This window comes from Pelodiscus sinensis, chromosome 18, assembly GCF_049634645.1.
Source record: "Pelodiscus sinensis isolate JC-2024 chromosome 18, ASM4963464v1, whole genome shotgun sequence".
In the NCBI taxonomy this organism is placed as follows: Eukaryota; Metazoa; Chordata; order Testudines; family Trionychidae; genus Pelodiscus; species Pelodiscus sinensis.
In genome coordinates, this window is record NC_134728.1 from 11,525,716 (window position 1) to 11,553,117 (window position 27,402).

A 27,402-nucleotide genomic window follows, 5' to 3' on the forward strand; every position below is an offset into this window, starting at 1 on the left:
ATCGACAAGGCATAGGCTGAGAGTAATACTGAGAGATGAATGATCTTCAGGGAAGACTGCATGCATTTTGATTACCTTATCATACTTGTACTGTATGATGCACAGATGAAGGAGAGTGTTTCCTATATGTATGACATTCTTTTCATATTAGATGTTTCCATTTTATTGTAATGGTTTGTAACTGTTGGCAGGTCACATATATTTATATTAAAATTTTTGAAAAATGTGGGAATACTTCATCACTAGGAAGACTGGGGCTAGGTCTAGACTGCAAAATTTTTGCAGAAAAAACGATGCAAAATGCGCTCTGCATTTTGCATAGCTTTTTCCGCTTTTTTTCAGAAGAGGCTTTTCTGCCATTTGGCTCCGTCTCAACAGGGCCAAATGGCAGAACATCCTCCTCTTTTGGCAGAGCCTTTATGCCTTATGAAATGAGGTATACAGGGCTCCCCGAAAGAGTACATTTGCTCTTCCACACAAAAAAGCAGGAAAGCAAACATGTTCCTTGGACACGGCAAGGTTTTTGTGGGATACTTCTGGTATCCCGCAAAAACCCCATAGTCTAGACGTAGCCTGAGTGAGCATTTCAGAGGATGAAGAGATAGTCTTACAAAGCAGAGGGTTTCCCCCAACAGGTATGGATGTGATAGCTTCATGGACAGAAAAGGGAGAGGTCATCCTCAGTACTTTTTTAGATATCTGTTCATTTATTTCCTATTAGAGGTTAGCTATTCTATTTCGGCAGCCACTGGATGTGATACTGTTAGAACTTGAACTCTTCTGAATTTATTCTTTTATCTTCCTTTTCCCCATATTATCTCGCACTGTTGCCAGATTTCATCAGTCCTTGTACTGGTGAGTCTTAAGAGTACAGATGTGAGAAATATCTTTCCTTGGATAAAATTAGTTTCTGCATTTCATCTCCTGTGTTCAGAAGTCATTCTTTCTATCCATTCTACTTTGTTCTGAATTGGTGGATTTGAAATATTGATGAAAAACTATTATGTCACAAGCAGAGGCGAAAGTAAGGGTACGTCTACACTGCATCCCTAGTTCAGACTAGAGATGCAAATGGAGATGACCGAAGTAGTTAATGAAGCGTAGTTACGCTGAGGAGTAACGTTAGTTCGGACTAAGGGCTTTAGTCTGAACTAACACGTCCCAGCGCGCACTTCCTGGTTCGAATCAGCTGTGATTTGAACTAGCACGCTGGCGAGATCATGTTAATGAAGCATGGGATATTTAAATCCCCGCTTCATTAACTACTTCAGTCATCTCCATTTGCATCCCTAGTCTGAACTAGGGATGCAGTGTAGACGTACCCTAAAAGGGTGCATCCTGGTGCGCACCTCTGGCAAGCTCTGGCTGAGCTGTGGCAAAAGCCAGCAAGGAACTATTTAAAAAGCTGGCGATAGGACAGTACCTGTAAGAAATGTTTAGTTATTTTCACTGCTGGTCACAAGCGTCTTGATGTTCCAGGATATTATAGATAAAGAATAATTGATAAATCAATGTAAATGTGCATTGTTACATTTAATACACATTTTTATTTTCAAAATATCTTGTTTTTGTTTGAGGATCATCAATGGGAAACAGTTAGCATATCTGAAGAAGAGGTAAAAATGTACAGTCTTGAAGGTACTGAAATTTATTAATGTAATTTTATTCTTCAATTATTCTGTTTACCTAACTATATATTAATTTGGTATTCTGAATGACTGGATGAAATCCTGAAGTCCTTATTTAGTTCTTAAATGAGTAAAATTTCCATTGCTTTAAACAACTTCAAATGCATGCCATCTGATTTGCTTTTAGTTGTGCAATTGTTCTGTCAAATACAAGCTTAATTTGCTTGTGCACTTACTACAGCTGCGTACATATTTTGGGTGAATGTCCAGAAGTGGCTAATTGTGATTTCTTTGAAATCACCTGATTTGCATAATTATTACATTTGGACATGCACATTAAATATCTAATTTTGACTTTTTTCAAAATGTTATAATAGTATTTGTAAATATGTATTAGGAAAAGCCCACGGCATGGAAGAGCGATGCCTTATAAATAATAAAGCTGTTTGAATTCTGTTTTATGAAATTATTGCAAAATTTTGGAAAATGTAATGGTATTGCAAGGAGAGTTGGGAGAATAAGTCATCCAATTAACTTGTTCTGCTATTATAATTATTGTGACAAGAAATATAAATATTAATTTGGCTTGATGTATTCAATGCCTTGTAATCACTTAAACTTTTACAAAATGGGTGCATAATGTTATCAGATTGAAATTTTGTACCATGGATAACACTGTCAGCATTTTATACACATGTATCATTTCACCCAGCTGTGCACAACTACATGAGGTGCAAGGCAATAAAGAATCTTGCTCTTTTTCTAGAAAATTATAAAAAATGTAAAGAATTAAAGCATACTTTCTACAGTACTTACTAATTAGCCTAAAAAGCATATTTTTTCAAATAATTTTTGAATGATAAAGTATTTTATGTGTTAGAAAAATAACTATTTATACAGATGAACATTCAGTTTAAATAAATGCAGTTTAGCTTTGATTAGGGAGCAACAGATGGGCAAATTGAGAACTCTGTGGTTCAACTGAGTTTTATGTTCTTTAACATACTAAACAAGAAGTGTTTTGAAGTCTAATGAATGCTTCATCTCTATGCAGAAAAGGAGTCAAAGAAGTTACTAACAATAATTCTAAAAAATCCAATAACTATGGGTAATCAAGAAGGCGAGCAGCTTTTCCTATATTTTGATCCTGTCTTGGAAATCATGGAAGTGGCCAGAAAGGTTTATGGTGCAAATAAATTTAAGGTAAGACTTAAATTCTCTTCCTTTTTCAGCATTTTCTAGCCTATTGAAACAAACAAAAAAACCCATTCCTCTGGAGCTGTAATTTTAAGATGGCTTCTTTCCTGATACTTATGTATAAAGATGCTCACTAATGTTTTCACAGTTGATGCTCCAGCATTTCCATTGTAAGTTGTTTTCTGTTGGGGATTAATAACTTTTAAAATATACTACAACTGAATTTTGTGAGCTATCATTGGTGTTTAATTGGAGATGCTAGACATTGAGGCCAAGATTTATAGTATTGCATTTCTGAAAAAAGTATGTGAGATTATAGGATGCATGCAAAAGCAGCAAATGTATGCATACAGATAATTAACTGTATTTGCCATGCATTTATCATTATAACAAACACAACCCTGGTAACTGTGCATGGAAACTAACAATTAGATACACAAATGCCTGCGTATTGGAACAGGGACCTTATTCCATTCTATTAATCTGAGTCTGAATTAATGTTAAACCAAAGAATTAGTTTAAATCCGAAACAATATAAACCACTGTATTCAGTCCAGCTAATATGCCTCAGTGTGATCTGGAAGTGTAAGTCTAGCTCCTTCTGCATACCTTTCAGTCTCTGGCCTGTTTACTAAGACCAGTATTAATTATCTTAATCATGATGCTTTTCTTTTTATTATGTGGATGCCTACTTACTAGGAATTACCCTATGATCTTCAATTTATTTTATGTAGGCTATAAACGAACAAAGAGATACTAGCTACTTTTAGTCAACGACTGCCCTACATCTGATATCTTATGTTATGATAACTGTGTCTCACACATCCGGTCTTTTCCCTACTCGCATGCGTTTACAGCCTTGCCATAAAAATTTACTGTAGACTAAAATTGAATACACAAGCTCTCTACCTGGAAGCAGATTTCTAAAGAAAGTCTTCTAAAAGTTTTCCTCCACTTCTAGAACTTCAGGCTAAAAGGACTAATGAGGAAGTGAGCTTCTTATTAATAAACATAAATTCCTCATTTTTTTTTCACTGATCAGAATTAAAAAACCATAACTAATCCCTTTTTGCCACTCAGAGCTGGAACTTTATTTTTCTGTGCTGATTTTTCAATTCAAGTACATAGGACAGCATGGAAGAGTATATTTCCAGAAATATCTGATTTATGATACAGTAGCAAAGTTGTAAGTATTTACAGCATCCCAGTTACATGTTAACATTGTCCAGTTGGGTTCATAGTCTATGCAGATTATTTTAAATACAAACAACAGTTTGGAGTGCTTGTGGTGGAAAAAAAGTCCATTTTTCTTTGATTCTTTCTTAGATAAGAAAAGGCCTTTCTGAACATTCCAGAGATGCTTTCTGAATTTCATTCTTTTTCTTTTCATTGTCATGTATTTCAGTGTACATATGAATGTAGACCACCTTACTATACAAATCATATAAATTGTCCTTCTCTGCATATGGAGGGAATGAAAGTTATCAAATCCTGGCTGGATCAGGGAGTCTGAGTAGGATACAGTGCTGTTTTGGTGGCTTACTTTCAACATTTCAAAAAGAAACGTTTGGTGGTTTATTAGGTGATGAGCTTTCGTGGGCCAGACCATCTTGTTAATCTTTAAAGTGCTGCATAGTCATGTCTTTCGTTTCAGCAAGACCAGACTAACACAGCTACATCTCTATTACTATTTAACGTTTAAAAAGTTACTCTATAGGATGAGTTGGGGAAGGGAAAGAATAGTACAACAGATGTTATCTACATTACCTCTCCCATAAAGTAGTGGACTTTCTGTGAATAAAATAGTGCATTCTTTAGGAAGATATTAATTAACCTCATTGTCTACATGATGCAGAACATTCTGTGAGGGGAATTATAGTACCAGTGGCTTCCAGAGGAATCACTGACAATAGCTACAGTAGAGCATTTGCTACCAAGAAGCAAGAAGTTTCTTTAACCAAAAACTATTGTGGAACTCCACATTGATGGCCATGTGCCTCTGGAGAGCCTAAGATTTTCTGGTTTGAAGACTGTAACTCCCTGTTACTTGTGTGGGTTAGCAAACTGCTGTTCTCGAAGTTCCATCTGATGGAAGAATTCATAAGAACTTCATTTAGTGCAAAGTTGATTTTTTTTTCTCCCTAAATGAGAGTAATCGAGTTGGGGACTATATAACTGTATGACCGTAATGTTTTATATGTGATTCATATTGAAAAAAATTAGGAGGTTGAGTAAGTGTATGTTGTATATTAAGTACTTGTTTTTTAGGGATTTACCAAGAAGCAAGCTATATCAGTTGCCAAAACATCAGTTCATATAATTTTTGATGAAAGTGGATCACAGGTACATTATACAGTTCTGACTGGAAAATTATTTTAATCATGGGGATTTTCAGCCCCAAATCATGTATGTTTTCAGGGGATTTAAACAATTGAGGGGGGAATGAGGCTGTCATAAAGGGCTCATTGTGTTAGATGAATTTCTCTATTGGTTGAAGTCATCAGGATCCCACCAAAAGACTTAAAACATGGTATTTCTCTTATATGTTGATATTCTCCAATAGCCAGCAATCTGGTTGTTATAAAATCACCATAAGAACACATTTAAGTGTTAGAATTGGAGCCACTAGTTTTTCCACATTCATTAAATTTCTCACCAGTGGCAGCAATTGTGGGACTTATGATATAAATGGGGCTCCAAGAAGCTGCTGGCATTTTAACATCTAAGTTGTTTAATACTTGTATAGCAGGGGTAGGCAAATGAGTAACTCTGGCAGACACCAGCGCACTGTTTGCAGTAGCATTCTAGTTGTTGATATTACAAGTTGACTTCTACCACTATAAGCAACATTGGAAAAATTTAGGAGGAAAATGTACTACAGACAAGGTCAAAATATACAGTAGTAGTAAGTGGGATGAGGAAAGCATTAAAACTTTGAGTCAGAAACCAAAAGCAAACCAATCTGAATAAACCAATCTGAATAAAACAAGTAGTCTGTAGCACCATAGGGTATGTCTACACTACCCTCCTAGTTCAAACTAGGAGGGTAATGTAGGCATACCGCACTTGCAAATGAAGCCCGGGATTTGAATTTCCCGGGCTTCATTTGCATAAGCGGGGAGCCGCCATTTTTAAAACCCCGCTGGTTCGAACCCCGTGCAGCGCGGCTACACGGGGCTCCAACTAGGTAGTTCGGACTAGGCTTCCTACTCCGAACTACCGGTACACCTCGTAGGAAGCCTAGTCCGAACTACCTAGTTCGAGCCCCGTGTAGCCGCGCTGCACAGGGTTCGAACCAGCGGGGTTTTAAAAATGGCTTAAAAAGGGTAGACATACCCTTTGAGAGTAACAAAAATATATATAGTATCTCTAGGGGACTGCACACCCTGCTCGTTACACTCGCCAACCTCCCTCTCGTTAGGGTAGGCAGTCCTGTCTCTCCCACCATCCACCGGGGAGGGCCAAGCTGAGGGATGGCAGCCCTGGCCAGCCCCGGCTCTCCCCCTAGCTGTTGTGCTGGGCCATCCCTGGCTCTGCTCTCTGGCCGCTGGGCAGGACCGAGGCTGCATCAGCTCTGTCTTTCTTCCCGTTACCCAGACTTCACCAGTCCCAGTTCTCACCCCTGACTACCAGGGAGTTGGGCCAGGCTGAGACTTGGCTGTGGCAGGCCCAGCTCTCTCCCTTCAGCCACCGGGGGGGTTGGAACAGGCCGAGGCCTGGCCCCGGCAGGTCTGGCTTGCGCTCTCTCTTTCTTGCTCTCTCTCCCCCCTGTCATCAGGAGGTTAGGCCAGACTGAGGCCTGGCTGTGGAAGGCCTGGCTCTCTCCTTCTCAGCCACTGGGGATTGGCAGGCCTGGCTCTCTCGCCCCGGCCACCAGGGGGTTGGGCCAAGCCAAGGCAAGGCAAGGCTGGCCTGGCTTTGTCCCCTGGGCCTCCAGGGGGTTGGACTGGGATGAGGCCTTGCTATCTCTCCGCGCCCACCAGGAGTTGGGTCGGGTTGCGTTGCAACAGGGCTATTTTCTTCCTATAATTCTGAATTTTTCCATTCACCTATTTTTTTTGCCAGATTTCATATAAATCCCATACTCACCTTCCAAGTAGGAAGATAGTCACTCAGGGTACGTCTACACAGCATTGTTGTTTCAGAATAACTGACCTTATTCTGAAATAACATAGTCCACGTCTACACTACAAGCAGTTATTTCGACATAATGACAAAATAATGTTGATCTGGAGGACTTCTTACTCCGAAGTCTGTAACCCTCATTTTATGAGGAATAAGGGAAGTTGGACGAAGAGTGCTCTTTCTCAGACTTCCTGCTGTGTAGACAGCGCCAAAAGCCGAAATTAAGCTGTTTTGACTTGAGCTAAATCAATTGCGTAACTTAAGTTGCGTAGCTTGTTTTGGCTTTAGCCCTGATGTGTAGATGTGTCCTGAGAGGTAAGTGGCAGTGGTGGACCAGGGACCTACATAAAAGATTGTAAGCTGTGATGAACCCAGCAGTATTAGGACTTGTTCTTGCAAACTCCTGCAAATGTCTAATCATACTGCATGTGAAAAGTCTGTCTAAGGTCAATAGAGCTACAATTCATCTAAGATTTTGTGGAATTGTGTATTATTTATTTTAAAATAGTATATTAAACATGACATAGGATGTCATTTTTCCCAAAATACTGAGTAGGTTCTTGTACCAGAAAGTCAATTGTCACCTTACTTGAAAGAAAAATCAGGAATCGAAGGGAAAGCCAGTAAGTCTATAAAAGAACAACTTCCTGTTCAACAAAGTAATCAGAATAAAAAAACTAATGAAGAGAACTGCAAAAATATCCAATCCAAGGTAAGTATGTTTATCAAAACAGAAATAGTTAAAGAAACAGTTGAATAAAAATTAAATTATTGGTTATAATGCAATGACTAACATATTGTAGTTACATTGCAGTTCATAAACTTTAAGGTCAGAACAGTGGTGGGCAACCTCCAGCACAGGGGCTGCATGCGGTCCATTAGGGTTCTACGTGTGGCCTTTTTTTTTTTTTTTTTAAACTGTTGCCCATGCACAGGATTGCCAGATTCTGCTAGTTTTTGTCCACATAGATTTTTTTCCCACCAGTATTATTAAATGATACACACATAGAGCAAGGGCATTTGAAGTGAGGTGTGTGCTGATTGTACACATTGACTGTGAGAGCTGTGTGCTCACTCTGCATCCCACAAATTCTGGGTAAGCAAGCACAGTTAGCAAAACTACCCCATCTTGGGAGACAGTCTTGGTTACGACAATCTTGTGGTCCACTGACATAAAGGAAGGTCACTAATACAGCCCACTCGGTTGCCTAGGTTGCCCATAGTTGTCAGAGAACGTCACCCACCTACTCAGATAATAGACCCATAACTTCTGGCTTTGTTATACAAAGCCTCAAATCATGATTTAAAGGATTTTAGTTAAAGGGAATCCACCTCAATTTACTCTACTTTAAACCTCTCCCGTTTGTGGCCCTGCTGTTAGAGTCTTGCACTTGAACATTGGGCAAAGGGGGCAGTGAAGCACTGCTGCGGCAGCACTGGTGTAAGGGGGCGGTTGATGGGGGAGGGGAGCCCAAAGTCTGCTGTGCGCGGCTGGCTTAGCAGCCATTTCTTGCAAGTGCACTGCACTTGCCCATTTTCAGCTCTGGAGCCTTTCCCATCTAGTGTCCAATCTCCAGCTGTTGAGAGTATTTGCTACTAGCAGTTGCAGAATTACCATTGTAGGCAACTTCATCACACCAGCACCTTCATAAATTTATCAAGCTAAGTCTTGAAATCAGTTAAGTGTGTAGTGTTTTTTTTTTTTTGGTCCCCCATTGCTAACTTCATTCCTTAATGGTTAGAAACGGTCATCTAATTTCAAGCCTATATTTTCTGGTGTCAGTTTATATCTATTTTTCTCATGCCAACATTGATGTTTAATACTAATTATCACTAAGTTATATAACTGAAAGTTAACTATTTCTGAATTTTTAGCTTGTTGGTTTAAAAATTAAATAAAATTAAAATGTTATTTTTAAATAGGCCCCTTGCAACTCTGAGAACTATCTTTAAAATGTTCTCTTATTTTTTATATATTTGTGTACCTTGTGGTGGATGATCGTAGTATATTTTAATCCCTTGTTTGCCTGCTGTTAACCGTCAGTATTAACATTTTTCATTAGAGACAGATTTTTCACACACACGCATATACTTGTGCACACAAACACCCATGCACAGAGTGCACCTCTGAGAATGTGAGAAAGCTGTAAAGAGAATCTGCATTCCTTGTGTACTCAAAACACAGCTCGATGCTGATCTTCCTTTGCATAGGGGATACTGTAAGCTAGGCCATGGCAGAAACAGAATTTGTGAATCTTTGACTACTTGGGTTCACTAGTCATCATGCCATACAATAGTTCTGCGCCTTAAAGTTACAACTCTAGCAATTGAGTTGCTCTATCGCTGCATCATAGCCTACTTGATGGATTCTAACACCAGTGGAACTCCTTCTAGTCATCCAGTTTCTTGTGCTATGCATTAAGAAGATTTGGCACTTGCCGAATTACTTCAGAAAATCCCAACTCCCAATCTCAGTTACAAATTACACGCTAATTAAAACTCATCATTTTATGTACATTATTTGCTTAGTATTGAAGTAAAACTTTAAACATTGCCATCCATGCGGGATGAAAAAAATTGAGGTGCTAATGGTTAAAATATTGACTAACTTTAAGAAATGTTAAAAGAATGGTTTCCTAAGGTTTGGTATTAAAATGATTTGTTTACTTTTTTATGTATTTCAAGATTACTACGCCTATTAAAAGGAAAGTATCTGAAGCATCATTGATTGTCCCAGGTACTGGTAGGCTGCCTCTGAGGAGCCCATTGGTATTTGTCAATACATGTAAGCTGGTATTTATTTTTACAGTAAAAACATGTTTAAATTAATTTTTATACTTTACTTGTAATTTAAATTGATTTCTTTAGCTGAGGCACAATGTTCTTATATTTAGCACTTCCTAGAGAAAAACTCACATTATGTTACCAAAATCAGGGATGAACTATTATGTTTGTCGAGCTGAAACTAGTCTAAAATGTTATTCATGGGATATTACTTAAAGACCTGAAGAGATTCCGAAGTGAAAATTGTAAAACTCTTCCATCTTCATTATGATATCAAGTATCATTTTCAGGAAGCTTAAATAAAAAAGTGGCATCTCATAAAAAGTATTGGGCAGCATTCTCAGGAATCACGATGTTTACAATATCTACAGTAATCACAGTAAAGCTTCTGTTCTTCTCCATTTGTATATCCATCAATTAGGGATGTAAGCGATTAGTCGAATAGTTGACTACCCGATAAGCCTAGGCTTGTCAGAGGCAAGGGGGGGGGGGGGGGGAGCAGATGCCAGTGCAGCAGCAGCTGGCTTAAAAGTTGGTTCTCCTTAGCACAGTCTCTGTGGCGGGCAAGGGAAACAGAGGCACAGAGGGGGACCAGGTACGAGAGGGGAATCAGCTGATTCTTGGCTCGTGACTGGTTTCCCACTGCACCTTTGCCTTTTAAATGTAGTAAGAGCCAAGTGAATTTTACTACATTTAAAAGGCAGAGCCTCAGAGTGGTTAGCTCCTGGGGTGGCATGTGTGGAGACTGCTTAGTACCAGCTCATGCCGCCCCAGGAAGCTAACACCACTGCGGCTCTGCAATTTAAATGTAATAGGAGCCTGGCTCCTACTACATTTAAAATGCAGAGCCACAGCTGGGGTAGCGAGTGCCCCCTCCTTATTGTTTAATCAAGTAGTCAATAGAAATTTCATCAACTACTCGATTAGCTGATTTTCCGCATTTTAACATCCTTATCATCAATCAAATTTCACGCTTGTGGTCGTGACAAGATGCATCATCCATTTTGTTAGTCATTCTGCAGCACTTCTCTCTCTGAGTACACAAGGAATGCATTGCTTCACTTTTTGTGTGTCTCTTCAAAAACAATCTGTTTTCCTGGCTGATGAGGTGCAGGAGCACTGCAGGTCTGGGCAGAGGAAAGCAAGTATAGTGTTGCTTATATTCTCTTCAGAAGAGAATCACTGATAGAGAAGGAAGTGGGAAAGAACTTTTCCCCGGTATCCCACCACAATGGTCTACCATCTTCCCACTGGCAAAGCCATTTATCAGACTCCCATCACTTGCTTCTTTTCCATTACACAGACACTGTGTAGGAGAAAGGCCAGTAAGAGCTCAAATGGGGTAGGAAAGGAACTGGAGAGAATCATTTATTGATTTAGCTTTCTCACAGAATCCCCACAAATGCACAGTATCCTCACACCTTATATAGCACTAGAAGATTTACCTGCCATTGCTTGAGTCCTTAACTCAATTTTTGTTTCTTGGAAAATAAAATGAAAATGTACATGCTTCATTTGAAACATTGCTCTAGGGTAGGGGTGGGGGAGAAGTATGCAGTTTCAGTATGCAGGCTGCTCTGGGGAGAGAGGACTACTCCTATCCCTCTCTTACCACAGCCGTTTGGGGTCAGGTGAGAAGTGCTTGTTTGTTTGCTGCAGTTGCAGCAGGCACAGCTGTGGGAGGGATGTATGTCCCCTGGCTGGGGCAGGCAGGTCCAGGTTCATCTGCCTCCTGCACTCCCCAGCAGATCCATCTCATCCATAGGATGAATTGTGGTGGATGTCCAGGCCCCAAGCTTTGGGGACCTCACAATGGCCACCCCAACAATCCTACAGACAAGAGGTGCCCATGTGGTGAATGGGGAGAATGAGCTCCTGCTACTGCCGTGCCAGGCCCCCATAATCATTTGGGCTGCATTGCTTGGGGGAGGGAGCAGGGGTGGGCAGGACTTGGGGAATGGGTGGATTTGCCCCAGACCCTATGCTCACTTCAAGATGGCCCTGCTCCCCAGCCAGAGTGAAGAATGCATGAAACTGCACTTTCCTCTCACTACCTGATGAAGGGGAACAGCCAGCAAGGTTCCCATATGATTTGCGGATGGGGTGGGGAGCTTCAGCCTCCCTACACTTTCTAATGGGCACCTGGGTGGTGGGAGGTTTGGAGCTGGGAAGTCCTGGACTGGGGGTGGGGTGTGCACACCCCCAGCCAGCCACTTTCACCTGCTTGGTGATTCTGTCTTTTTTCTCTATGGTTTTAAGAGAAGCAATCCCATTCCAGGAACAGCTCTTATTTTCCTGGCACAACCAAATGCTTTCCTTGATTTAAATTATTGTAGGAGGAAGTTGTATATTGAGTTTGGTGGTCCTAGCTCTTATAATTTAGGAGGAGGTCCTGAACAGACAGATGCATAGACAGACAAACTCTCTCAAATATATAGTAGATACAAGGCTAAGTCAAAAGAATAAGTCAAGCATTCACAAGTTAGGAAATTCCAGAATGACGGTTGCCTCTGTGCTACCTTTAGTTGACTCATCTATTCATATGCATTATGATACAGACTTTAATTACATGATCACATGCTGTGTCACAGGATTCATGCCTCGTTCATAGACAGCCTCTCCATCTTCTTATATAGCCCAATAATGGAGCTTCATTAATTTCACTGGCATTATTTTTATTTGCACTTATGTGATATCAGAATTAGGTTAAATTGTTTTAAACTTTATCGAATGAAGGTAGTGGTGAGAAATAGCTTTTAAATGTTGTGATGCCACTGGGTTCACAATAATTTTAATGGGAAAAAGTAAGATGTAACAAGTTTCCGGTTTGTTTTCAGCAACTCCACGAAAAACCCGTTTTAAACTTCCTTTGCAAATGATGAGCTCTTCTGAAAAAAATAAAATTACCAGAACACCTGAGATTGGAACAAAGAATTTAGATCTAGAGCAGACTGGATCACATACATCTTCTATAGATGACTTTATTAAAAGGCATAATGTTCCAGCAGAAAAAGTAACTAATTTTTATTTATACAATGTAATCTTCCTAATTAGTACTTTTTGTTTGTAATTAATACTTCGCATTTTAGAAAAGAGTAATTCATCTTCATAACATGTATTGGTCTCATTAGGTTTTGTGCCACTACAAAAGTGGTTTTGCAGATCCCCCTTGGGTTTTTTTCTCTCTCTAATTCCCTTCCCTGCCTTTTTTCAGATTGAAACTTTCAGCTGGCTTAAACCAAGTAGCACTCCTACTGACAAACAAGGATACCTATAAATTATGTTTGCAGTTGTATCTGTGTTGGTCTCAAAATATTAGAGAAAAGGGGTGTGAGGTAATACCTCACCCATCTTGCATTCTGTAAAATTATTTTATACCTTCTCTTACCTTCTGGCAAATTTGGTTCTCGAGTGCTTGCTCAAGTCTGTTCCACATATAGTCCATTCCGAATATGCATGCTCACCACATGTACCAGTGCTGGAAGTTTTGCCATTAATAGTATCCATAGGGGAGCACTCCTATAGCCCCTTGGAGGGGAGCCTCTGTGGCACGGTGTAAGGGGCATTGCATGCTCCTCCCATCTTAAGCTCCTTCTTGCTGCAAGTGATGTTGCTGGAACTTTCTGTTGTCACGTGCAAGCTGGTTTGTGTTCTTCTTCTTTATTCCACTATAGACAATAGTTCTAGTAGTTAGATCCCTTAGTAGTAACCATTAGTTGTTAGTCCTGGAGGGAACTATTTACCCTGAAATGGGGCATACCTCAGTCTCCTGGGTTTGAGTTTTGTGACCGCTACAAGTGTTCTATGCCCATTAGCAACCCACAGAGCAGCTGCTTGCAGCGTCTGGGTGAAGGACACATTAGCAATAGCTGTCACATTTGTAAATAATTCAAGTCCAGGACTAAATGGGACAGTGACACATATTTTCACATTATCTTGATGGAATCAGTGTTGGCCTTGCCATTGGAGCATCGTTCCAATTCGGTAGCAAGCACTGTGGCTTTGGCGCACACCAGCACTAGTTTCCCTTACCAGCCGAATCCAAGAAAGCTAGGAAAAACTGAGAGAGGCCAGAGGAAAGTCACGACTCTTGTTGGACAGCTTGACCCTTGTCAGTATCCTGGGCAGTGACTCATATTGAGTGGTCATCCAGGCCTGTGACAGCAGAGAGGGCTCCATCCAGTGGAAAAGGTCCTGCCAAATTTTCAGAACCAGGGTTTCTAGTCCCACTGCTTCCTTATCCCAAAGGCATAGTACAATCATCATGGACCTACACAACCTCAACAGTGATCTACAAAAGTTGAAGTTCTTCTTTGAGTGCTTGTTCGTGTGTATTCCAATCTGGTTTGTAAACACAGTGGTTGGAATATTTTTCCCATAGCAGCTTCGGCACACTCTCGCACCTCCCTGGCACTGAACAGCCTCGGCATTGGTCACAGTCCCTGGTGCCGCAGAAGAGGCCTAACAGAGATAGATCACCTCCGAGGCGCGTACCCTTCATGCGCCCTTCAGAAGGGCACATGGCACCATGAAGCGCCGAACCTGGACCATCTCATTCAGGTGGATGTTTATCTCCACACTGAGAGCCCAGCCCACTGGGGGACTTCCCAGAACCCTACATTCCAGAGGCCTTTGAAGCGGCCAGGGACTTGATTGAGTCGTCGTCCTCACCTCCCCTGACATCCACCCCCACCAGAGGTCATGGGAGCAGCCGGCACCGACCAACTTCGAGGGGATCTGACGATGTAGTCAAGGACGCCAGAAAACACCACTCGGTGCAGCCCACAACTCCGACACTGACTGCGGCATCAACAACTGACTTGACCCCGGTACTGGCTGCGGAACGGGACATGGCACCGGGCCTGTCACCAACACAATACCACTGTGCGGTATTGTCCATGGCACCCAGCTCCATGGCTCTTATCTCCGCCCAGAGCTTACCAGCCCCGGGCCCGGCTATGCTACCCCTACCTCCCCGGCACCGCAGCAAACCTGAGTCGATGGCCAGACACGCTCTGGCATCGGCAACCTTGGCAGAACCCCCAATGGCCCCACCCTGGTCTGCTTCAGAGTACTCAACCGATTCTGAGGCAGAGTCAACTTGGTCATCAAGAGGCTCCAGATCCCACTCTCTGCACCGGTCCCACTCGCAATGCTGATCGCGGCACCGCAGCTCCTCTGCTCACCATCAGCAGCATTGGGCACAGTCAGTTCTGGTGCCGATGATGCAACAAACCTGGCCCCTGCAGCTTTTGAGTCAGTGGCCATTCTGGACCTTGTGGGCCTTCCACCAGAGCCAGGGTGCAGATCCTTCGAAGGCAGGGTAAGCGCCCGGGAACATGCAAATCAAGCCCGGGATATTTTAATCCTGGGCTTCATTTGCAAGTTCGAATGACTACATTAGCCGCCCTAGTTCGAACTAGGGTGGCTAGTGTAGACAACCCTTAGGGAGTAGGAAACCTTCCATTAGGGCTACATACCTGGCTAAGTGGAAGCGGTTCTACATCTGGGCTTCCTACAAAAGGGTTTCCCTGAGGGAGGCCCCGATTCGCCTGATCTTGGACTACCTCTTAGATCTCAGGCTTCAGGGACTCTCCTCTGACAGCCTAGCCGATTGCTCAGTTCCCATCAGTCAGCTCGGTGCTTCCTTGATCCACAATATTGGCGACTTCTGGTTCATAATCAGAGTCATTTCCGTTCTAGGAAGAAGTCTCAATCTAGAAGAGACCACCACCTACAGTAACAGGTGCTGTGACCTCAGTAGCAGAATGTCACAGGGCCTTTTTGGACCCACTACGCATTTCGTCAAATCCAAAGGGAGTTCCCAAGGCATTGGTCAACACCATCTTTAGTGGCGTTGGCCATATTTGTGTCTCCTTGTATGGCACCACATCTGCCAGATATGGTGCCTAGTCCAATGCCATCCAGTCCAGCATCATTCCAGGCACTGACCTGATCTCAGCTCAGGCACCAACAGGAGGTCACCTTCTACCAATGATTTCAGCACCATTATCACTGCCTGGCACGATAGACACAGCACCAATGCCAATGGAATCTGCATAAACAGTGTCTCGGTATCTTCATGACCCACTGCAGGCACCATCGACCTCCCTGGCACTGGGACCAGTTTCCATGATTGCAGCAACTGCACTGTCGACTCTTCCATCAGCGACTGACCCTAGGGATCAATGGCATCAGATGGAGAGGGACATAGCCCAGTTCTAGCCTCGCCCTTCTCGTTACCAGAAAAGGCGTAACCTGAGATGTCAATGACACCTACAACAACTAATCTGTGGGGTGGCCCAAGATCTGGGCATTAAGGCAGAGAAAGTGGCAGAGGAGTCAGACCCATTGGTGGACTTTTTTGCTCTTGCTGGTTCCTCCAGGGTAGCCTCTAACCATTGATTAAGACGATAACTGAAAACAATTACAGGAGACCGTAGCCTTAATTACACTGACTGTGAAACACAATACAAGGTGATGCTACTTCATGCTCTCCAAAGTGATACAAGCAACTCTATACTTACCCTGCCAGACTTGCTTATTTTGGACATCATGAACCATAGAGAACAAGGGTTTCAAGGGCCTTCATCTAAGAATAGGAAGGCTAAGCAACTGGTTATCTTTGGTAGAAAAGTGTACTCTACAGAGGTATCAGGGCTGTTTCACACTCTGGCACTCTGAGTGCAGAAGGTGAGGGCCCACAAAGCTCAAAAAGGAAAAAAACACCTTTGCCTCTACAGATACTGGTTACAAAAACTTCCCCTCAGAATCACAATACGCAGATTTTGGGGAATTGCTGCCACAATCAAGTGATTTTTATCCCTAAAAAATCAGTGGTGAACACTTGAACCCACCTCCAAGGATACCTCAAGCTCTTTTGCCCTAAAAGAGCTTGAAAAAAGAAAAGAGGAAAACAAGTTATAGTCTTTTGTAGCTGACCTCTCAGTCTGAAGCATGCAGATACACAAACTGACCAGGACACACGAATCAAATCATCACCTTAAAAATGATTTTTTTATTACAAAACAAAAGATAAATTTGATAAAGCATACTTGGTTGCTAGATGTTACAGAGCAACTAAGGAAAACAAATTAAAACAGAGAGAAAAGTTTCTGGGCACAGTGCTCGATGGTAAACGGAGAGGGGAGGCATAGATTCACACAGAGCAGTTCAAACCAAATCACAAAATAAAGAAAAATTACCCTGAATGTGACTAGATTCACTTTTCCCCTTACTTACTTCCAATTTTCTTTTTTTGTTCAGTCCACTCCCATGCCCCAGATTCCTTGGAGACGTGGTAGTCCTGCCTGGGTTTAAATCATTCTTTGTGTCTCAACTCCTCTTTTTCTCTCTCCCACACAAAGAAAGCAGGCAAGAAATCTATATCCAATTCAAATTTCATCCCTCTATCTCAATTGGTTCCCCCGGCCCCTGGCTAACACCTTTGCTAGCTACCTGAGTTTAACCCCTTAGTCACTGGGTGCTGGTCAGCATGCCTCCTGTCCATTACAAAGGGAGTTAAAACTGCATAGTCATCCAGCTGGCTCTGGTCAGCAGATACTCTTACAATATCTTTACCTTGCTCTCTAAATTTATAGACCTGCTTCCCTCTGACCACAGGTAGAATTCTCTTCCTTTATTAAGGAGAAGACCATCTCCCGAGCTTCCTTGCAGGCCGTTTTGGACATCGCTCTGATGAGACGGTCCAGTGGATCATTCTGGGGAGCCAGAAACGATCCACAAGGTTGGCTAAGTGGATGAACTTCTCTCAGTAGTGTTGGAGCACAGCATTCCTCCATCATGCTCACTAGTACAAGACATTTTTGAATACCTGGTACACGTCTGGAATGAAGGTCTTGTACACTCCTTCAAGATGCATATTGCAGCCATCTCCGCATTCCATGAGCTGGTGCAGGGGCAGAAATTTTTCCTACAATATGACTGCCCCATTCCTGAAAGGGCTAGAATGGCTATACCTCCAGGAAAAGGACCTGGTCTCACAATGGGATCTTATTCTGGTCCTTTCGAAACTTACTGCATAACCCTTTGAACCACCTATCCTTGAAGTTGACATTTCTTGTGGCGATAACATCGGCAAGAAGCATCTCAGAGCTCAAGGCATTGTCCTCAGACCTACCATACACCTTCTTTTACAAGGACAAGGTACAACTTATGTTGTACAAGGTTCTTATGTTCTTATGTAACTGCAGCCCCACTGGCCTTCCTACAGAAGATGATGTCTTCTTTTCACATGGGCCAAGATATTTTCCTATCCAGGCTCCACCCCAAGCCTCACAAGATGGCAGAAGAGAGATGCCTGTATACTCTGGACATGTGAAAAGCTCTGTCCTTCTACTTAGAGCACACCAAGCCCTTTTGGAAGTTGACAAAACTCTTTGTTGCCACCGGGGCCCACATTAAGGGCCTCCTTGCAGAAGATCTCTAACTGGATTACTGTGTATATATGTACCTGCTACAACTTGGCACAGGTATCCCCACCTTCAGTTGTCCATACCCACTTTACCAGGGTCCAGGCATCCTCAGCAGCTTCCCTGGCACATGTGCCCAACCAGAACATCTGCAGATGGCCTCCTGACACAGGGACTAACCCGGATTTTTTTCAGTGTGGATCATGACCCAGCCTTTGCCAAGCAGCATTGCTGACAGGCCTTTTATCAGCCTGGTTGGTGGTCTAGCACCAGGGTCCCTTTGTGTTCAGCAAGTAATCCCACTGTTTTATATTCCACAACCCAGTACTGGGTTGTAACCCGCATTTTGAAAACCACTGCTACAGGCAATCAGTTTGCATGAGCGTATTTTGTGCATGTAGAATCATAGAATACTAGAACTGGAAGGGACCTCAAGAGGTCATCGAGTCCAGTCCCCTGCCCTCATGGCAGGACCAAATACTGTCTAGACCATGCCTGGTAGACATTTATCTAACCTACTCTTAAATATCTTCACAGATGGAGATTCCACAACCTCCCTGGGCAATTTATTCCAGTGTTTGACTACCCTGACAGTTAGGAACTTTTTCCTAATGTCCAACCTAAACCTCCCTTGCTGCAGTTTAAGCCCATTGCTGCTTGTTCTATCCTCAGAGGCCAAGATGAACAAGTTTTCTCCTTCCTCCTTATGACACCCTTTTAGATATCTGAAAACTGCTATCATGTCCCCCCTCAATCTTATCTTTTCTAAACTAAACAAACCCAATTCCTTTAACCTTCTCTCATAGGTCATGTTCTTGAGACCTTTAATCATTCTCGTTGCTCTTCTCTGGACAACTATGTAATTTAATTGTGCATCTAACTCTCTGGAAAATCATCTTTTGAACTGCTTGATTTTTATTAAAATTCCTCCTGGCACACTGAAATATGTTATGGATCAAACAATACCATCATCACATCTCTCAAATGGCATTGTCTTCAAATTATGGTATCTGACATTTCTGCAAACCAAAGGTCTGACTCAAAGCCCATTGAGGTCAGTGGAAACACTCCTGTTTACTTCGGTTCAGGCCCTCAGCAGAGTTCTAACAAAATAAGAATAATAAATGATGTAAAAGTACCTGAAAAGGTTTAGGGAACCATTATTTTCTAACCCAAAAACCCTTCTATTATAAATACAATGTAATTTTGTATGTAACAGTGTAGATCTTCACACCAATATGTGTATATATATATATTTTTTTTTGTAATTTTTCATTAGCACATGTCAGCTGAAAAAGTTTTGGAAATGATACAAAATGAGGCTGATAGTGAGACCATCCAAAAACCAACACTACGTATGTACTTCTGCAATTTTTGACAATACTCCTTTTAAATCATTCTGTTTTCATATTTTTACAGAAGAAACTGAGAAAATTAATGTTTAATATGTTAAATGTTATATGTTTAATTTAGATGAACTACTAGATATTGTTCCTGATTCTCAGCCAGTAGGCAGAAATGACAACCCTTTGTGAGTATTATAAAACAACCCTAAATAAATATTTAAACAATTTTTTGAAAGCAATATGTTCAAGTGTTGCCAAAGACACAGTATTTCTCAGATTTTGATACATGATCTCCAGAGAGCTCTTCCAGCCCTATGTTTCTGTTCTATTAACATTTATTAATCAGCAGTGTTTTTATTTGTTAAATATTTTTGACCTAAATCTGTTAAATTTAGCAATAATGTCCAAATTACAGCAATTTAGTGTAAATAAAATAGGATTATATTTGTAGATTGCCTGGTCTTTTGGAAAGTTCTGCTGATGAAAATAAAATGTGGAAAAAACCGGCATGCTCAGTACCTGAGACGCTTATAACAAAATGTGACAAGCAGAAAAGAAGTACATCATCAGGACATACATTCCCACAAGGTTAAGCTTATGCCCTGTTAGTAATAAGTATTTGTGAATGGCAAATAATTTTTTGTATATTCAAATGTTTTAAAATACCTTTTTATCTTAAAAAGATGTTCTTGTTTGCATTAGGTCCAGTTCTCAGTGAAAGAGCTGTCAAACAAAAAGCTTTCTATTCAATATTTGAAAGTACTTCTCCAAAACAACAAGCTCAGAATAGAAAAATATCAAAGAAGAAACAAAATGAAATTGTTAAACCGGAAGAAAACTGCATGGTACAGAGAGGACAAATGTTAAATAGTTCTAAGCATTTAGAACAGAAAATACTAAATACACAGACAGAAGAAGTGTCCACTGCACCTGAAACATCTTTTAAATCAGCTCATCTAACTAAAATGACTGAAAAATCTCTGGGATATTCCACGCAATCAGTGTTGGCCAGAAATTCTAAGGAGGAAGTTGATGTTTCTTTTAGAAAAGGAACTACAAATCAGAAAAAATCTGAGAAGGTGATAGATTCTCATCTTGGTTCCTCTGACATAAAGGGAATAGTTTTATATTTTAAAAATTTCCCTATAAACTTTGTAGAATACTTTTAATTCTACTTATTTCTGAATTTGTTCATTATTTGGTTTATACTTATGCAAAAGAATGAGGGGTATACCATAGTTTCAAATGTAACTCTTTTATGGTTTGTGGTAAAATTTAAAAATATTTATCTTGATTTCACAGGGTTACTTTTGTTTAAAAATATGAACCAGTCTTTTATTCTGGGCATGATTTTGAATACTGTATTACAATTTAAAACAAGATTCCTGATGAAACACCTCAAAGCAAGCCCAAGTCTTTAAATCTCGGGTCAGACACAGAATTTTAAGCTTTCACTGTTAAATGCAGCTGGTTTGCTAATAAAAATGTCTGCATTGTTGCCACTTGCATCAAAATCTGTAGTCATTTTGTGGGGAAATTTCTGTGAAGGCTTCCTTACATTGCTCAAGTAAAAAGGTCTGATTTTCTTCATATGGAAAAACTGCCCTCAAGCCTGGTCAATCCAGAGGGATTCATAGATAGAATGCCAACTGCATGGAGTCTTGGTAGCACCATACTGCAGTTTTGCGCTTTTATTGAATGTTTTACTACCAAAGTTAGCAAGTTATTTACAAAGTTTGTTGTTACAGAAAGCAAAATCTCAAAAAGTAGCAGAAACAACAGAATCAATGATAAATAAAATCAGTGACAGATACAAACAAAAGGATGATCATGAACATGCAAGCAAAGCAGGACAATTTTTAGCTAACAGGTATGGTGCACATTTTTTTTCTTATAATAGTTTGAAAGCCTGATAGTTACTTTCTTGTGCATTTGCAAAGAAAGAATCAATAAAGGGTTTGGTCCAGATCATAAATCTGTGAGAAGGTGGAGGGCAACAGAGCTATTCTCAGTTTGTAAATAAGGATTTTGAAGCAAACCTTTCAGCCCAGGTTGACAGACTTGGGCTTGCTCTAGTGCTCTCAAAATGACTATAGACAACCTAACTGCAGCTTTAAAATGTTGCCCATTCTGCTATTTTTAGAGCACTAGCAGAGGAACTGTGAGTCTGAGTTTCTTTAAAGCCTACAATAATTCGATTATTTCTAAATGTATTCATACAAATGTCCAATATTTACAGATGCTTAATACTTGCATCTTAAATTGGCTTAATGGGAGAAATTATTGTTCAGCACCTATGAGAATCAGGCCATGAATCACAATTTAAATAATTTTTATATTGATCTAATTGTGAAAAAATATAGAATTGGTTATGAAAAGTATTTCAAGAAATGAAAACAGTAAAACAACATATCTTGAAGTTATGCTTGTATCCTAACTCATGATATTTGGCAGTTACTTAGTTATTTGGATTGTAACTTAGTTCACTTTAAGGACTATTTTTTTGCAGGCAGTTCCTGCTCAACTCTTTCTGGAATTGGTTCTCTTCTGCTATGCAGAATTCTCATGTCTATTCATGCTCGCCACATCCATTGATGCCAGGAGATTTTCCCTCGGGAGTATCTGCAGGGACTGGCTCCAAAGCCCCCTGGAGTTGTGCACACGTGTCATACTATATAGTGCACTGCCAGGAACCAACCTCCCCTCAGTTTCATCTTGAGGTGCTTGGAACTGTTGCTCCAGCCTTTAACTGCAGCTTCTTTTCTGTTAATTCCCTCTTATTGTAAATATTTTTTGTTCTTTAGCAGTTGTTAGAACTTTGCAGATAGTCCCTTTGCAGGGACACAGCCTGGGGATGCGGCATGCCCTGATCGCTCACATTTAAACCATGTGCTAGCTGCTGCAGGCCTATGAAAGTTAGGAAACCAACACTGTAACTGCCTTCATTGTCTGGGTGAGTCCCACATCAGTAACATATGCTACATCTGAAAGTCCTTTCGAACTAGGACCATAAAGGACAGAAAATCTTCATTTCTTATGGAGTCCACCTTAGCTCCCCAGAACCAGTGCTCAGATTCAGTGCTGATCACTAGCACCTTGCTGTGGAGCACTCCTCCGGTGCCATCGACTAATCAGCATGGGGCAAAGAGGACCTAGAAGGCAAGCAAGGTCAAGTCCTTCATGCAAGGAGAAGTCCGTACAACCAACAGACAAGGACTGAGTGCCAGACAAAGTACCACCTTAAGTAGAATGGGGAAGTGCTCCTTGTTCCTTATCACCTTCTCCAGGCATCTAGGTTCTTCTTCAAGTGATATCCCCATGGGTGCTCCACAGTTGGTGTCGGGCTCATCCTGGCACCACAGATCAGAGACTTTGAGAGCAGTGATCGAGCGGGCTGTGCATGCATGAGCGGAGAGAGGCGCTCCCGCCTTTGAAGTAGCGTGTTGCTAAACTTCAAAATTTGAAACATATGAAGCTGGACACTACTGGAGTTTTTCATCAAGTGTTGGCCAAAGCAGTAGAAGCATCTTATGAACTGTCATTGCTCATCACTAAAGCCAAGAAAGCGCACATAATCGGAGAAACTCTTGTGAAGCCTTGCTTGTTGAAAGCAGCTGATATTGTGCTTGGTGTTAAAAGCAAGAAAAAACTATTGGAAATTTCTCTTTCTGACAATTCTGTGAAATGTCGCATTGATGAGCTGGCGAAAGATCTTAAACTTCAAGTTGTGGAGGCAGTGTGGGCTTCTCCTTTTTTTGCAATTCAGTGCAACGATGCCAGTGATGTAACACAATGCTGTCAGTTGCTTGTCTACGTTCCATTAATTAACAATGGAACTGTGAAAGAAGAACTGCTTTTTTCAAAGGAATTGATGACCACATCAAAGGCTTCTGATGATATGAAAATGATTTCTGACTTTTTTGAAGAAAATAGACTTTCATGGGGAAAACTGTTTGGTGTATGCACAGATGGTACTCCAGCAGTGCTTGGCTTTTGCTCTGGATTTGTGACATTGGTTTTCTTCACAATTTGTAGCAATGGATCGAAGCCCACTGTCCATCTGAATGGTCACTGTTACACAGTCACCAAATGTGGAGCACCTGCCGAGACATCACTCGAAGAAGAAAGATAACTTTACTCACTTTGTGCAGTAACAATTGTTCTTCAACACATGTGTCCCTGTGGGTGCTCCACTACCTACCCTCCTCCCCACTTCTTTGGGCAATAATAGCAGCCCACAAAGAAAAAACAGAGCTACTTCAAAGGCTGGAGCGCTGCTTGTGCATGCACAACCCGCGCGATCACTGCTCTCAAAGCCTCCGATCTGTGGTGTCAGGATGAGCCTGACCCCAACTTTGGAGCTCCCACGGGGACATGCATCTTAAAGAACAATCATTACTGCATGAAGTCTTTCCTTCCACCCCAGAGGCATTGCAGGTGGTACTGGACATCATTTGCCTGCTGGTCCTGCCAATGCTGCTGGCACCAGAGCCTTGATAGATGGAAGCCAAGTTGGTGGCTCAATCACCAGTCTCACAGTGCTCTCACTCTCCCATAAGGTTGGTTGGAAGAACCCCTCACAATCCTGCATAATCACTGCAGGGAGACAGACTGCATATTGTAGCTCAAATGTCTCCAGATACCTTTGGAGGCATGCCGCCCTGGCAGCTGAGGCATGTTGGAGCCGGCTGCTCGTTATGCATGAGTTACTGTTCTAGAGATAGATCCCCATATGGATGGCACTGTTCTCCACAGCACCACTATCTGCCAGCACTGTGCTATCTAGGACACGAGTCCCGATCTTTCTCTTGGAGAAGGGCATTGTCCCTCAGCTGCTGGTCTCAGAGTAGGTCTAAAGACTGCCACAGGACCCCAGTCCACCGCTATGGATGCTTTTTGCAGTCTCCAAGATCGGCCTCATCCAGTAGCTACTGCCAGCGGAGAGAGCATAGCACCTGCTCTCCATCCTGGGCACTGGCCAGTGAGAGATCGACCAGTGTCCCTTCAGAGCCGTCCTCCTTCCTGTGCAATCATTGGCTCTGCATCCTGTGCCGCTCATTTCATCACCACAGATGACTGCATAGCCTACATTGTGACTTCTGGTACCATGCTGTTTGCAATGATGCTCCTGGACTCCATGGGGTTTTCCCATGCGGCTTCAGGTTATACACTTGGTGGCTGGAGCACTGGAGACTCAGCTGGGCCCCTCTGCTAGCCACCCTCCAGTACCTGATTCAGTTAAGCTGGGCATCCCTAAGGTGGAGGAAGAGAGGGTCAGCCCCCACTGTTTGAAGAGGAACACTCTGCCCAGGCCTCTTCATCATCATTGCCAGAGGCCATAGTGGCACTTTTTCCAGTGGTCCCACAGGATGACAATAGAGCTCACAACGTCTTTTTAAAAGGGTGGCCATGAACTTGCACTTCCAAGCAGAAGAGGTGGAGGCATCCAGGGATACCCTATATGGGGTACTGGGCCAAATGGCTGTGGTCACCTTACTCCTGCCTGAGGGGATCGCCAAGATTGCCAAGTCATTGTGACAGACACATTCCTCAATCCTCTCAATCTCAAAAAGCGGAATGCAAATACATCCTCCCAGCCAAAAGCCATGAGTATCTGTATAGACATCATGCCCTGAATTTACTCATAAATCAGAGAGAGAGACTGGGTCAACCCATTCTTATCCAGAGGAATTAAGACTCGAGACACCTCAATCTTTTTGGACATAGACTTTATTCCTTCATAAGATTCTAACTGCATGTGGCCAACCACCAGGCTCTGATTTCTTGGTATGACTTAAACATGTGGCAGGCAATGTCCAAGGTTTAGTTCTTATTGCCAGATAACACCAGAAAGGAGTTCTGGGCTCTTACCAATGAGGGTCTCAATGGCTAGGACAGTGCTGCAAGCAGCTTCTCATATGGTGTACTCTGCAGCATGCTCTATGGCATCAGCAATGTCCATGTGCAGGCCAGATGGCTACTCCTGTAGGCTTGTCCATGAAGGCCCAGCATCCCATCCAGGACCTTCCATTCTATGGGGTGACCCTGTATGCAAAACACACAGACACAAAACTGCATGGGCTTAAGGACTCCTGGACCACTCTAAAAGCCCTGGGGTTGTATGTCCCCAAGGCTGGGAGAGAGAAATGTTAAGCTCCTCTCTTCCCAACCAAGGGGATCCTAAACCAGACAGGACCGGTCTGCTGCTGCTAGCTCTCCTCTGAGTTCCTTGTAACTGCCAGCAATGATGCTTGGAGTCCAGGGGACATGCACCTGACCCCCAGCTGGACCTGCTGCAGAAGACATGGACAGGCGTTTTTCACCTGGCCCACAAGCTGCTGCATTGAGAGAGGGCTGAAATTGTCCTCTCTCCCCAGGGCAACCTGCATATTGAACCTCCTCATTCCCAACCCAGAACAATGATTTAATGAAGAAAGACATAACTTATTTGAGTTAAGGACCCAAGCAAAACCAGGTAAATCTTCTAGTTGGTTTATAATTGTGCAATTGATTGTAGACTTAGTTCTAAGTTACTACAATATTACAACATACTTTACTATATAAAATCATATGTTAACTTTAGAATCTGTTGAACTCTATGATACAAGCAGATATTTTCTTATCTCGGTAAGGCTTTCAACTATGTTACTGATATATTGAACACATTTTTGTTATACTTTTGTTTGATATTTGATAAATCCTTTTTTAGGTCATGTTTAAATAAGTCTGGCTCCAAGGTCTCTAAGGTATGCTTACTATTTCTTGCATGGAAATTTCACCTTAAGAGTGATATAATCTACTAGAATTTACAATACATTTTGTTCATTACAGCACTTTTCATACTTGAAATATCCCAATGTACTTTAGAAAACAATATTAAGTACAATTATATAAAAACATGGCACTTGGTAGATGCTCTGCAGTAGATCACAAGCATTCCTGTTTATGAAATCGCTCTTATTTAAAAATGACTGATAACCAAATCGCAAGGTTTTTTCCTAGCCATTTTTTAGAATTATCATGTACTGTTTAATTTGCAATTCCGTCTGGATATACAAGAGTGACTGGCACATCCAAAATTGGTATATTGCAGCATGTGCCCACCTTATTTCTTCACAGCAGTGCTATGTGTGGGTGTGATTTTATAGCTATTCAGTAATGCTTAATATAATTACTGTTACCACCTCTAAGATAATGACTGATTTTATGTAACACTCATTAGTTAGAATTCTCAAAACTCATGACAAATTTTACAAACTAATTTCTATGTTCATGAACATTCAGAATATAGCAAACTGAGGTGTGAATCTACCCTGTGATAGTCTGTTGCAAACTGTCTCTGGAGTTATGACTAAAAGTTTCTTAGTGTACCTTGGTCTGCCTTAGTTTTGATCACTCCCTTTTCAAAACAACTAAAGAATGATTAGAGTGCATCAGTAGGGTCTTAATGATCAATTAGTATGCAGCAGGCTAGTGTGGAGTAGAATCACACCTTTCGCACGGTGAACTAAATGGTCATGTAGACAAGTCAAAGCATGGCATGCATATGCATATGCATATATATATATACAGGGCTCAACAAACACACTCGCCCGTGGCGAGTAGATTTTACCAGCTGGCAAGTGCAGGGGCAGGCCAAAGCCCACACTATGGATGGTGTGGCCCCATCCGATCTGCCGGCCGGGGACATGGAAGTGCGGCGATTCTTGCCACTAGGCTGCCTGTGTGCAGCTCTGGCATGAGGAGATGGGGCGTGAGCCAGAGGGTGGGACGCCAGCAGATGCCAGGACGCTGGCGTGATGTGGCTCTGCCGATTTTAAGGGGCCACGGTAGCGTGGCTCTGTCCGCGTGTCCCTGGGAGCTGGCTGCGGCGCAGTCAGGCACCGCCCC

At 41.9% G+C, this 27,402-nt stretch overlaps 1 protein-coding gene across 3 annotated transcripts in view; it reads left to right on the top strand.

The window, feature by feature from the left end:
- SYCP2 (synaptonemal complex protein 2) overlaps window positions 1–27,402 on the top strand; it is a 142,497-nt gene that overhangs the window by 46,099 nt on the left and 68,996 nt on the right. For all 3 annotated transcript variants that reach the window (XM_075901108.1, XM_075901109.1, XM_014575077.3), the window contains 12 exons: window positions 1,578–1,638; window positions 2,683–2,831; window positions 5,094–5,168; window positions 7,507–7,662; window positions 9,636–9,735; window positions 12,572–12,747; window positions 19,446–19,521; window positions 19,640–19,697; window positions 19,964–20,100; window positions 20,215–20,591; window positions 21,261–21,382; window positions 26,222–26,258. In XM_075901108.1, the coding sequence (XP_075757223.1) occupies window positions 1,578–1,638; window positions 2,683–2,831; window positions 5,094–5,168; window positions 7,507–7,662; window positions 9,636–9,735; window positions 12,572–12,747; window positions 19,446–19,521; window positions 19,640–19,697; window positions 19,964–20,100; window positions 20,215–20,591; window positions 21,261–21,382; window positions 26,222–26,258 (1,524 nt within the window). The remainder of the gene's footprint in view (window positions 1–1,577; window positions 1,639–2,682; window positions 2,832–5,093; window positions 5,169–7,506; window positions 7,663–9,635; window positions 9,736–12,571; window positions 12,748–19,445; window positions 19,522–19,639; window positions 19,698–19,963; window positions 20,101–20,214; window positions 20,592–21,260; window positions 21,383–26,221; window positions 26,259–27,402) is intronic.